Raw genomic sequence first — 13,861 nt, forward strand, 5'->3', positions numbered from 1 at the left:
TCTGGTGAGCACATGGAGGACTGTGCGGCCCTCCAAAGAAATGCCACCCCACACCATTACTGACCCACTGCCAAACCGGTCATGCTGAAGGATGTTGCAGGCAGCAGATCGCTCTCCACGGCGCCTCCAGACTCTGTCACGTCTGTGACATGTGCTCAGTGTGAACCTGCTTTCATCTGTGAAGAGCACAAGGCGCCAGTGGCGAATTTGGCAATCCTGGTGTTCTCTGGAAAATGCCAAGCATCCTGCACGGTGTTGAGCTGTGAGCACAACCCCCATCTGTGGACGTCGGGCCCTCATACCATCCTCATGGAGTCGGTTTCTAACCGTTTGTGCAGACACATGCACATTTGTGGCCTGCTGGAGTGCTCCTCCTGTTCCTTCTTGCACCAAACTGGTTTACCACACTTACTAAACAAGTGATAAGTTGGTTCGTGTGTATTTGAGCAGGGAAATCAACTGGATCGAACTCTGGTTTCCCTAAGACATTGGTTGTATGCCATATTCCACAGATTGTTTTCCTCTCACACAGAAGTCTATATCCCGCAAATCTTTTAATTGTAAAAAGAATTTGGTTGCCGATCACAGCGTAACGTCATTTAGTTGTAGCAGCCTAAGAACACTCATAGTTCTACACTGTTATGTTTCCCCCCCAAAGGTAACCGGACCAGGAGTTAATGTTCCAACAGAACATGAACCAACACACAAGGGTTTTTAGTCAATCGTGTATTTACATTCACATATAATATACAAGGATAACACATAAGTACACCAAGCCATCTCTCCAGGGGTAAGCCAGGCCAAAACAACAAACAAACCAAAGTAAACCCCACTCTAAGTCCAGACACCAAAACTAGCTACAACTACAAAATAAGTACAAAACAACCAAAGAACAGGCAACTACACTAACTCCCTAACCCACACAAAAAAACAGGAGGAAACAGACATACATACAAAGAAAATGGCACTTACCCCCTTCTGGCAACATACACTAAATCAAGACACACAGTTCAACCCTGAGCCACCTACACAGAACACTCAGTGTGTGGGTGTAACACAGTAACACAACCTGGATACAACCAGTCAACAAACACAAAGAGCCCCTGCTCCCCCTTCCTCTCGCTCTCCTCTTCTGGCCTCTTGCCACGCCCTTCTGGGGACTTCCTGGATGGACTTCCTGGATGGCAGGGTGTTACCTCCAGGACAGCACCACCTAGGGACACGGAGGAACAAACAGGCAGACACAACAACAAGACAGCAAACACACACAGAGCACAGCCGTAACAACCCCCCACCAAAAAAAACAGTTTAGTAACTAAACTGTTCAGAGTGAGCGAGACAAGGCATCAGCCACCAAATTGTCTGAGCCTTTTTTATGTTGTATGACAATGTGGAACGGCTGTAGAAGTAATGCCCAACGCATCAACCGCTGGTTCTTGTTGCACATCTGGGATAAGAAAACCAAGGGGTTGTGGTCAGTATACACCATAGTGGGCAAGCAATGTGAATTTAGATACACCTCAAAGTGCTGTAGCGCTAGGAGCAAAGCAAGAGTTTCTTTTTCAATTGTACTGTATCTCTGCTGGTAGCTGGTGAATTTCTTTGAATAAAAACACACAGGACGATCAACACCTTCATGGTTCTCCTGGATTAAAACTGCCCCAGCCCCAGAGTCACAAGCATCCACCTCCAGTTTAAAGGGCAGGGTGAAATCAGGAGCAGCTAGAACTGGCGAGCTACACAAGAGACCTTTCAGGCTTTCAAAAGCCTTCTGGCAGTCACTAGTCCACTTATACTCCACCTGAGCCTTCAGCAGATTGGTTAGCGGAAAAGCCACCACAGAAAAGTTTTTACAAAAACTCCGGTAATACCCCGCCATACCCAAGAATCTGCGTAGTTGTCGTCTGGTATTCGGAACAGGATACTGGAGGATAGCTTGAACCTTGTCAACCGGTGTACGCACACTACCCTGTCCAACCTCTCTACCCAAGTAACGTATGGTAGCCTTACCAAAGTCACACTTGGCCAGGTTAAGGGTCAAGGAAGCCTGGTCCAAACGACCAAATACTTCCCGCAAAGTGTGCATGTGCTCTGCCCAGGTGGACGAAGAAACCACCACATCATCTAAATAGGCAGCACAATTTGGTACAGACTGAAGTACACAGCTCATCAGTCTTTGAAATGTTGCTGGGGCGTTTCGCATACCAAATGCCATGACAGAGTATTGCAGGAAGGCATCCGGTGTCACAAAAGCAGATATCTCGGATGCACGGTCCGTTAAACCCTGATGAGATCCAGGCGTGGTCTACATTCTTGGGGTCCAGCTGGGTGTGGGGGACCCATTGCAATTTTTGTTAAAATAATCAGCAGATTCAGCCCAATTGCAAGTAAAATAAACAATACATATGTTAAATTAGTTTGCTCTCTTATTTATTTATTAGTTACTTTTTTATTAAAATGTAACACAATAAGGAAATCAATCATAAATCATGCTGGCTGACAGGCTGGTCCTATGGCTAGCTGCTCACGGGCTGGTGCTAACGGAGCTGGCTGCTGCTCATCCTCCTTTTCATTATCAGTATCAGACTCTGATATTTCAGAAATGTGATCCTGAAATTTCCTCTTCTGAATCATCATCAAAATCCTCTGTCTCTTCCAATATCAGCTGGAAGGCAGTCTGAACTGAGAATCGCTTTGCCATCTTTTATAGCATTTTTAGCATTTTTAGCATCATGTCCCCATGATTGGGTGAAACACACACAAACACACACATACACACACACACACACACACATACACACACATACATACACACACATACAGGTCCAGAGAGGAGGGAGGGATAATGAGGGCTGAGAGAAAAGATGCTTCTTTCAGATCTCACCCCTTTGTCTCTATAGAGATTCTTCGTCCACTGTCTGACAATATGCAATCAACCCCTGATGTGACAACCATCAAAAGTGTTGATGGTTGCCCACCCTTGCATGCCAAACACCTCTGTCCTTTGTTTGTATATCCTTTAAAGTCATACAGACGACTATCAACTACCCAACCCAATGTTGATTGCCCACTTTGACTAGCCCAGGGCCCAGTGGACCCTGGACCCTGTATGTAATACAAATGTGAAGGGGGGGGTACGGGGGGGTGGTCATTGAAAATATTTTCTGACTTATGTTGCTCACGGAAAATGAGCCAAGGACCAATGAATCTCAGTTTGAAAAAAAAAAAATTGTAGAATTTTTTTAAGCTGATTTTTTCAAAATGGGTCCCACAGACCCTTGGACCATATAAGGGTTAAAGGTACCTGCCAGTACCCTTTTAGTAAATCCAACTTAGTCACATATTTAGCAGAACCCACGCAGTCCACACAATCCTCGATTCTGGGCAAGGGAAAAGAATCAGGGACAGTAACGGTATTCACTTTCCTGTAGTCAGTACGGAACCGGAATGCTCCGTCCGGTTTAGGGACCAAAAGGCATGGGGAACTCCAAGGGCTGGAACTAGGAATTGCCAAGCCATGTTTAACCAAGTAGTCTGTCTCAGTACACATATGGACACGTTTAACCGGACTGATGCGATAGTAGTTTTGCTTAATGGGCCTACTAGTACCAACATCAATGTCATGTTTCAATACATTGGTTTGTCGGGGCACATCTGTAAAAAGACTTGCATGCTCTGTGCACAAGGACATCAGATCAGCCCGGGCATCAACTGGCAGATGTTGCAAGATTGTGTCCAGCTGACGCATGAGCTCTGAGTTCTGCAGACGGGCAGACAAAACAGATCCAGAATGAGGCATTAGTCCATCATGCTGATTATCATCATTGTCAACACTATCACACTTCGGCACAACAGTGACAAGAGCCGGACAGGGTTCCGGGCACTCTTGATCTCTACGGGTTACATATGGCTTCAGCATATTTATATGGCACATGCGAAATTTGCGCCTACGATCTGGAGTAGAGATTACATAATTCACATCACTCAATTTCTTATGCACTTCATGTGGACCTGAGAATTTTGAACGCAAGGCAGAGCCAGACATGGGCAACAATACCAAAACTTTGTCAAGGGGTCTGAATTCACGAGGCACTGTCTTTTTGTCAAAGGTTGCCTTCATGGCTGACTGGGCAGAGGACAGAGACGCTTTAGCGGTATCACAAGCATTGTGGAGTCCTTCACGAAACCTGGTCACGTAGCTCAACAAGTCAGCTTTCACCGAACACGGCTCATTCAGCATTTGGTCTTTTAACAATTTTAGTGGACCACGCACTGTGTGTGCAAACACCAGTTCAGCTGGACTAAAACCAGTGGACTCCTGAACAACTTCACGGAGAGCAAACATTAGGAGGGGTATTCCTTCATCCCACTCCTTTTCGGACTCAACACAGAATGCCCGCAACCGAGCTTTTAAAGTCTGGTGAAAGCGCTCAAGGGCTCCCTGAGATTCTGGATGGAATGCTGAAGAGGTGCGATGGTTAACATTTAACTGCTTGAGCAATTGGGAAAACAACTTGGATGTGAAGTTAGTTCCCTGGTCAGTCTGAATCGTTTTTGGTAACCCAAAAACAGAGCAAAAACGTACAAGCGCTCTAGCAACAGACTTGGCTGTGATGTTTCTTAGAGGAAAAGCATCTGGAAAACGGGTGGCCATGCACATAACAGTAAGTAGGTACTGATTTCCACTTTTACTTTTGGGGAGAGGGCCCACACAGTCCAACAATATATGCTCAAAGGGCTCACCTATCACAGGTATAGGGCGCAGTGGTGCTGGGGGAATAACCCGATTCGGTTTCCCAGCAACCTGACACACATGACAGGAGTTGCAGTACTTCACCACATCTGCCTTTAAACCAGGCCAGAAGAAATGTTGCAGGATACACTTATATGTTTTGTTAATACCCAAATGACCAGCCATGACATGATCATGGGCTAGGCTCAAAACATAGGACCTGTACTTCTCAGGTACCACAATTTGAAACACACTGTCCCATACATTTGAAGCTACCGATGGGGCCCACTTTCTCATTAAGACTGCCTTTATCTGATAAAAGGCCACAGGAACTTCATGAACCTTCTCCTGGTCTATCACAGCCGACCTACAGTGGGCAAGTGACTGATCGTTCTCTTGAGCAGACACCAGCTCAGCACGACTTACTGGGAGAGTTAGTTCATGACAGACAGAATGGGCCTGCTTCAACAACCCACTGTGGCTATCTACAGGATCTTTTCTGTCTGTACCCTCAACAAACAGACTGGATAGGTCATTTTTCTCCATCATTTTCGCTTTCTGTGCTCTAGTTGTGACACAGACAGAGAAAACCACAGGAAACTCCTCTCTTAAAAGGTCTACATCAAGTGGTAAAGGTTCGGGTACCACTTCCAGACTGGGGAAAACCTTGCCACCAGCCAGGTCATTACCAAGTATGAAATCCACACCAGCAACCGGTAATTTCTCCTGTACAGCTACCCGCACCATTCCACTAATCAACTCTGACTGCAAGTAAACGTGGTGTAGGGGTACGCTAATAGGAGCAAGATCGATCCCACATACAACTACATATGATCCACAAAAGGTGTCTGCTGTGAAAGCAAGCACCTTACTTGAGATAAACGATTGGGCTGCTCCAGTATCTCGCAGGATGCTAATTGGCTTTTTACACTGTTCTTCCTCAGACAAAGCCACAAAACCATCCAAAATAAATGGACGGAATGCAGCAACACAATGATCTTTACTTGGCACTGATGTAGAAGCAGCCACGCAAGCTACAGACTTGGGTTTATCCTTCCTTTTGATCCACCTAGGGCAGTCTGCAATTAAGTGGCCTGGGCGCCGACAGTAAAAACAAACACGAGCATCGGGAGAGTGTTGTGTAGTCTCAGCTACAGATTTTTCTCTTTTAGGGGACCTCTCAAATACGCGAGCAGCACGCATATAACCACCTTGACCTGTTTTGTCCCTTTCACCTCTTATGCTGCCTGTAGGCAAACATGAAGCTTTCACAGGAAACACTGTCCTATGGGTCAAGACATACTCATCCGTCAGCACCGCCGCCTCTGAAAGGGTGGCAACCTTTTGTTCATTCAGATGTACTACCACCATCTCAGGCACAGAATGTTTAAAATCTTCTAGCAGGACTAGCTCTTTTAACTGTTGAAAGCTAGTTGTTTTTGAGGCAGAACACCACTTCTCAAATAAAACTGTTTTCTCACGAGCAAACTCAACAAACGTTTGGTCTGCAGATCTCTGGTGAGTCCGAAAACGTTGCCTATAAGCCTCAGGCACCAACTCGTACGCTCGTAGTACAGCTGCTTTGACTCTGTCATAATCCAGGCTCTGCTCAATAGTTAAGGAAGAGCATACTTCCTGCGCCTTACCCACCAGTTTGCATTGTAGCAGTAAAGACCACATGTCTTTGGGCCAGTGCAGAGTGGCTGCTACACGCTCAAAAGCGGTAAAATAGGAATCAACCTCTGATTCCCTGAAAGGGGGCACAAGAGAAACGTTTTTGCTTACATCAAACTCAGAAGAGCGCAAGGCAGGTTGTCTGGAAGAAGCACTCCTGCTGGCCTCTAACTCAAGAGCCCGGACACGCAACAACTGCGTCTGCCGTTCCTCCTGCTTAATAGCGAGGTCCAACTCCTTCAGCCTTACAGCCATGTTCAAATCAATGTCACTGAGAGAACCAGCTGCTGCTGGAGAATCAACTACATCCATGCCTGGGGAAGTGTCTGGTGAACGCCCTGTAACCTCAGCAGACAGTAAACCACCACCCCCTACAGCAACACTAGCCCTCTCCAACCCATGTAACCCCGCAACCTGGGCCACAGCAGGAATCCTTGTATCAGGGGACACAGGCAACCTCCGGTCCTCACGCAGCCTCTCAAGTATGGTCTCTCTGATCTCTGCCTTTCTGGCAGAACGTGCCACTGAAACATTGTAAAACTCAGCCACTGACATAAGGTCAGCCTTTCTACACCACGCTAGAGCTTCAACAGATGGAGACAACACAAACTGCTCCAAATCAAACTCCATCTTAAAACAAAGGAAATGCAAACCAAACACGACAAAACACACCACACCTGCCCACACCAAAAAAAAGAAGGAAGACAGAGACCCACACACCAACGGCTTAGGACAAGCCCCCAATTGTTATGTTTCCCCCCCAAAGGTAACCGGACCAGGAGTTAATGTTCCAACAGAACATGAACCAACACACAAGGGTTTTTAGTCAATCGTGTATTTACATTCACATATAATATACAAGGATAACACATAAGTACACCAAGCCATCTCTCCAGGGGTAAGCCAGGCCAAAACAACAAACAAACCAAAGTAAACCCCACTCTAAGTCCAGACACCAAAACTAGCTACAACTACAAAATAAGTACAAAACAACCAAAGAACAGGCAACTACACTAACTCCCTAACCCACACAAAAAAACAGGAGGAAACAGACATACATACAAAGAAAATGGCACTTACCCCCTTCTGGCAACATACACTAAATCAAGACACACAGTTCAACCCTGAGCCACCCACACAGAACACTCAGTGTGTGGGTGTAACACAGTAACACAACCTGGATACAACCAGTCAACAAACACAAAGAGCCCCTGCTCCCCCTTCCTCTCGCTCTCCTCTTCTGGCCTCTTGCCACGCCCTTCTGGGGACTTCCTGTATGGCAGGGTGTTACCTCCAGGACAGCACCACCTAGAACAAACAGGCAGACACAACAACAAGACAGCAAACACACACAGAGCACAGCCGTAACAACACGCATTGCATAAACATGCATTATTACAGTATACACTGATATTTGACCTAATTTATCAATGTTTTAGTAAAGGTGTGCTTAAATGTTCTCGTAAATTAAACCAAACAAAATTTTTTCGCCAATTTTCTTTGGATTCACGTGCGTACGTTGATGAATATCAATCACCTGCGTATTCACAAGCGTGTTCACATCACATCTGATTTGCATAAAGTGACGCCCCCAAAAGACCATAAAAGGCAACACACACCCGTCGGAAATGCCAAAATGACAGGGAGACGCCAGAAGAAAAGGAATTTCTCCAAGGTAGAAGTAATCTTAACTGAAGTGCACGCTAACCAGACATTTTTATTTAGTAGTGTAAGTACCGGAGTCACAGTAGCTGAAAAGGCCAGGATTTGGAAAGAAATCAGAGATCAAGTTAATAGTGTATCTTCAGTCGAGCGCAGCATAACGGTGGTATGAAGTATAAGTTCGAGTTTACAGCAATTCACAGTCATTGCAAAATGTGGGGGAAAATAAACTAAAACTGGAACAAACAAACAAAAAAAGACTGAATTTGAGTTATACATGACACATTTACAGACGCATGATAAGGCGCTGATGTGTGTTGAATGCATAATTACTGGGGGCTTCGTTTAGAACTAGTGGTGGCATACGTTCATGGGGTACCACGGCTTCAGGTAGAGGAACAACATGCTTCATGGCTAGATTGTGTTAAATGCAACAGGCTAGTATTATATGGCAGAGTTTCTTGGGATGGTAAAGCAGGGTGCCTCCAGCTGTGTCGAGCACATCCAGCGACCTTTTAGTACACCATTAGTGCGCTCTATCACACTGCGGGTACGGGAATGTACTTCATTTTAGCGACAGTTCAGCCATTGCCATTAAAGAATCAAATCCCATGGGGTATTTCCTTTTATAGAAACACATTATTAATTAGAATTATGTCTCTAATTGCATTAACCTAATGCATGGATATTTGTGTTAGACTAATGCTGTAGTAAGTAAAAAATTGAAAAAAAGTATAATTGTAATTTTTATATTAATCTAAATATTAAATATGAATCGTGTGCATTTGATAGTGTTTAAATTTGACCTTGTTTGTCTTATTAAAATAGTAGTAATTCAATGTTTAAAAGCCTTAATACAGAACAAAAACAAAATGTTATTTTAGGTAAAATATGCACATGCTCATGGGATGTCGTAGAATGCGATCTTTTTTCCGAATGAAATAAACTCTAAAAAAAAACTTTCATGAATACCACATTGTTTGTGTAAACACTTTTACGAACTACTTGCGAACAAATTTGTTAGTATTTAGCTTAATAAATGAGGCCCACTTTTACAGAAGAGCTATTAACCACATAATATGTCAGATGAGTCTATGTACATATGTGCTATGAAGTATGAACATAATCACAGAATATACAGATGGTATTACAGAAATGCTATATATAACCACAGTTAATAAGTGAAAAGGGCAATATGTACATTTATGAAGTCTATGCATATTATCAGATAAATGTAAAACAGATTTGTGTATATGCATAAATGAGCATGTACGGACATTAGAGTTTTTGCACTAATAAAGAATGAAGTAAAAGAATGATCAGTGAATAAAAATATTACTAGGGCCACAGTGACAACTACAGTCAACACTGTTCAGACAGCAGATCAGTAGTGCTAATGTTGCACTAGTGGCAATAGGCCAGGAAGGAGTTTAGTGCAAACCTCGAAGGACTTCAGTTTCCTATGAAAGTATGTACGACTCTGTAATTTCTTGAAAACTACACAGGTGTTGGCGTTCCACTCCAATTTGTTGTCCAAGTGCACGTCCAGGTACTTGTAATCCCAACCACTTCCACTCCATCGATGGTAACTGGTGACACTGATTTTTTTTTTTCCTGAAGTCCACCACCTTCTCCTTCATCTTACTGATGTAGAAATGCTGGTGGTTCAGCATGCACCAGTCAATAAAGTCTGAGACCAGTTTCCTGTATGCAGCTTCCTGTCCATTCTTGATGCACCTCAAGATGACCATGTCATCTGAGAATGTCTGTAGATTACATGTACCAGAATTGTATTTGAAATCTGAGGTGTATATATTAAACAGGAATAGTGTTACAGTCTCATGAAGAGCTCTGGTGCTACACATAGCTATGTCTGAGACACAGACCTGCAACCATATAAACTGGGGTTGACCAGTCTGGTAGTCCATTAACCATGTGATGATAGATTTTACCTGCATCTGCCAAAGTGTCTCCCCTAGTAAGACAGGCTGTAGGGTGTTAAAAGATCCTTACAGTGCTGCCTTTTGCATCCAGGTAAGAGTGCACTTTGTTCAGCATGTAGATAATGGCATCATCTACTCCAATGCCATCCTGAAATGGGAACTGCAAGGGGTCCATGGCAGCTCCCACCAGTGATCTTGGGTGGCCCTGCATCATTTTCAGTGTCTTTATCAGTTGGGAGGCCACAGTAACAGGGCAGTAGTCATTTAGTGCCACTGGGAGGGGGAACATAATGTCAGATGAAGTGTGAATAATCAGTATGGAGGCGGTATGCACTGTGAATGGTGATGGCTGTTGTGCAGAGGTGTCAAGATGCAAGATGACTGGAGACAATAGGCAATAGGTAGGAGAGTTGTTGTCAAACAAAGATCTAGATCAACTCATTCACCCATATTTTGTCAAAAATGTATAGTCCAAAAAATTAGAATAATGCTAATATTTTCTTGAGAAATATAAAAAAACATCATCCATGTCTCTCTTTTGAGTTCTTGATTGTGCTAAGGGGATGTTAATTTCAGTTTTGGTTTCATCAACTGTACTGAAAACTGTAGTACTAAGATAAAAATCAACCAATCAGGATCAACCAATTGTTTCCCAAAATAATCAGTGTGTTAAGATCATCTTACATGAGGGTGTCCTCATGTTGCTCTACCGTATAAAGATGATCATTGTTTCATGAGGCATTCTTGAAAGTCCAGACCAGGTTGTTTTAGACCTTGCTAATATAAGGAACTTATGGCCTTCTGATTTTCTAGGTCCTGTCTCTCTACTTACTATTTGGACCAATAGAATCACCCAAGCCAACTCCAGAAAGCATCAAGAGTTTGCTGGAAGGATCAACTCTGTCAACAACAAGGCAGAACTGTACCAGCACTTGAAAGATGAGAATGGGTTAGTTACCTTTTCATGTTATAATAGTTCTAATAAGTAGGTGTGATACATACATTTGAGTTGAGTTTCCTTGCTAACCCCCCCCCCCCCCCCCCCCCAGGTTAGATGTACATGAGAACGGGAAGTCTACCAGATGATGCCATGTATAGGTCACGCCCCAAGCTTTTCTGCGATCATTGGCTTGCTGAAGAAGATATGCTGTTAAATTTCAGTGACATTTGCCAGGACAGTGTTTTTGTGGCAGATGGTTTTTGTGACTCACTGTGGATGAGATTTTTACTCATTAGTTTGTATAAAGAATCTAAGAAACAATAAAGGCGGAGACGAGTCCATATGTCCATGTGTTTGCCCATGCTGTCTTGAGACCCTTGAGAGAGCTCATGTATATTTGCCTATGTTGTTTTAAGACCTTTTGATTTGATCAAGGTACAGTTGTATTTTGAGTCTGTTTCTTGCTTTCTACTTCATTGTATAAAAATATTCAGTATTATCAACAAAGAGACTGCTAGGCACACAAGATCAATTTTTATAATTTTCCAGGAACCCTTATTAAATGTTAGTTAATATAGATTTAAGCTACTCACCACCCTTATGTAGTTTTACAATCTCATGATTTGCTCACAAAACATTTTTTAAGACATATAAACAAAAAACAAGTCAAAAGAGGTTTTTTGTAATTCCAGACACATAGTGACACAATAATGTTCCTTCAAGACCATGGCGTAATACAAAATAACCAAAGTGCATGCATTTGAATTCACAATACAGGGCCAATAAACACGACAACATATAGGGCAACATGACCTTAACACTAGAAGCGCCAAAGCTCCGGTCATTTGACCGCTGTGACGTCTACTAGAAGCGCCGCCTCTGGTCGACCTAATTATACCTAGAAGCGCCGAGCACCGGTCACTTGACCGCAGCAGCACAAAAAAAAATTATATCTTTGCACTGGATCCAATTTCAGAACCCTCCTTTCATGACTTTTCCCAGAATTGTCCTTTTAATAAACTAGTATTTTTACATTGTTTAAAGAAACCCTGCACATGCTAGTTTCAATCGATTTCGCTCGTATCTCTGTAATATTGTCGTCGTCGCCTACACTTCAAGACTGTGATTCTCTTTTCTGCCAGCGGGTGTCGCAAAGATTCGTATGTCATTTAATATTTAGTATAACTAAATAAAGATCAATAGTTTTCAAAACTAAATTATTCACAAAGTTCAAACTGATTATTGTGTAAAGACAAAACGGAATTCATCCGTTGAACGAAAGTGAAAGTGTTTCACTTTCCAAAGTCTTAAAATATATACTTTATTTATTAATATTATTTAATATATACTATATATAAGTTTACATCAATGGTTTTCAAACCGTGAGAGCGTCTTGCTTTGCCTAATAAATGCTTTAGTAGTTTGCAGGAATTCTGCGAATGGTAATTAGCCTACCTATCAAGTCAATATCTCAAAGGAATGATCTCTCGGGTATAATCCCTCTTCGCCAGGGCTAGCTGTTAGATACATACATTATGTATGGCTGCTTTTGACACACTGGCATTACAAAAGAATTAAGCAGAATGCAAGTTACGTATGTAAATGCATACCTTTGCGAGCGAAACTGAGATGATGGCATGGGCGGTGCTGTTATGAACACTTTATTCACAATAGCATTCATGAGGCAACGTGAGCTATAAATTCGTCGGGACGCGGCTACACAGTTTGAGTGAAAACTCTGCTTGGGCGATCGAACAGCAACACAGTTTGCTTGAAAGCTCGGTTTTGGCGTTTGAACAGCAACATAGTTTGCGTGACTCCTCGGTTTGGGCGTTTGAACAGCAACACAGTTTGCTTGAAAGCTCGGTTTGGGCGATCGAACAGCAACACAGTTTGCTTGAAAGCTCGGTTTTGGCGTTTGAACAGCAACATAGTTTGCGTGACTCCTCGGTTTGGGCGTTTGAACAGCAACACAGTTTGCTTGAAAGCTCGGTTTGGGTGATCGAACAGCAACACAGTTTGCTTGAAAGCTCGGTTTGGGTGATCGAACAGCAACACAGTTTGCTTGAAAGCTCGGTTTGTGTGATCGAACAGCAACACAGTTTGCGTGACTCCTCGGTTTGGGCGTTTGAAAGGTTGCATAGTGCATTATAAAAATGGCACAGAGAATCATGTACACCCCAAAGCAAGTGCTGGACATGCTGTGCAATATTGATGAGATGGAATCGGAGGGCGAACAATGTGAGGTGTCGGATGGAGAGGGCGAAAGTGAAATGGATCTGAATCTTGAATCTCATTCAGAATCGGACTCTGAAACTGAGTGTGGTGGTGACTCATTTCAGGCCAAAGATGGTACGGTGTGGTTTGAAACTGCTGGCAAACCTCGGGGTAGAGCACAAGAGTGCAATATTGTGAGAGAAACCCCAAGGCCTACGTGTTATGCCAAGGACAAAATTAAAAGTCCACTGACCAGCTTACTGTGTTTGATTGACACAGAAATGTGGGGCGCAATTCTGAAATACACAGAGGCAGAGGCTGAACGAAATAATGCTCAGTTCAACAGCTGACGAATTGAAAGCATTTGTGGGTCTCGTTTATTTGAGAGGTATAACAGCCGGTAAAAGCATGAAACTTGATGAATACTGGTCTGCTGACTTAGGAAATCCCATTTTCAAAGAGACAATGTCTAGACAGACATTCAGAGATATCATGCGCTATCTGCGCTTTGATGACAAGAGCACAAGGGCTGCCCGCCTTGCGACTGATAAATTTGCTATGATCTCGGAGATATTTGATAAATTTGTGAAAAACAGTATTGCTTCTTACACGCCCGGTGAGAACATAACTGTTGATGAGCAACTGTTCCCAACTAAAGCTCGCTGTCGTTTCACTCAGTACATGGCCAATAAA

At 43.3% G+C, this 13,861-nt stretch overlaps 1 protein-coding gene across 3 annotated transcripts in view; it reads left to right on the plus strand.

Moving 5' to 3' along the window:
- ints13 (integrator complex subunit 13) overlaps positions 1-13,861 on the plus strand; it is an 85,474-nt gene that overhangs the window by 58,396 nt on the left and 13,217 nt on the right. Inside the window, exons 16-17 of one of the 3 annotated variants that reach the window (XM_077006548.1) lie at positions 10,825-10,960; positions 11,066-11,294. In XM_077006548.1, the coding sequence (XP_076862663.1) occupies positions 10,825-10,960; positions 11,066-11,075 (146 nt within the window). In that variant the 3' untranslated portion in view covers positions 11,076-11,294. Of the gene's footprint in view, positions 1-10,824; positions 10,961-11,060; positions 11,295-13,861 lie in introns of those variants that run through there. The other 2 variants (XM_077006547.1, XM_077006546.1) reach the window with 2 other exon arrangements.

This window comes from Brachyhypopomus gauderio, chromosome 5 (assembly GCF_052324685.1).
Source record: "Brachyhypopomus gauderio isolate BG-103 chromosome 5, BGAUD_0.2, whole genome shotgun sequence".
NCBI lineage: Eukaryota > Metazoa > Chordata > Actinopteri > Gymnotiformes > Hypopomidae > Brachyhypopomus > Brachyhypopomus gauderio.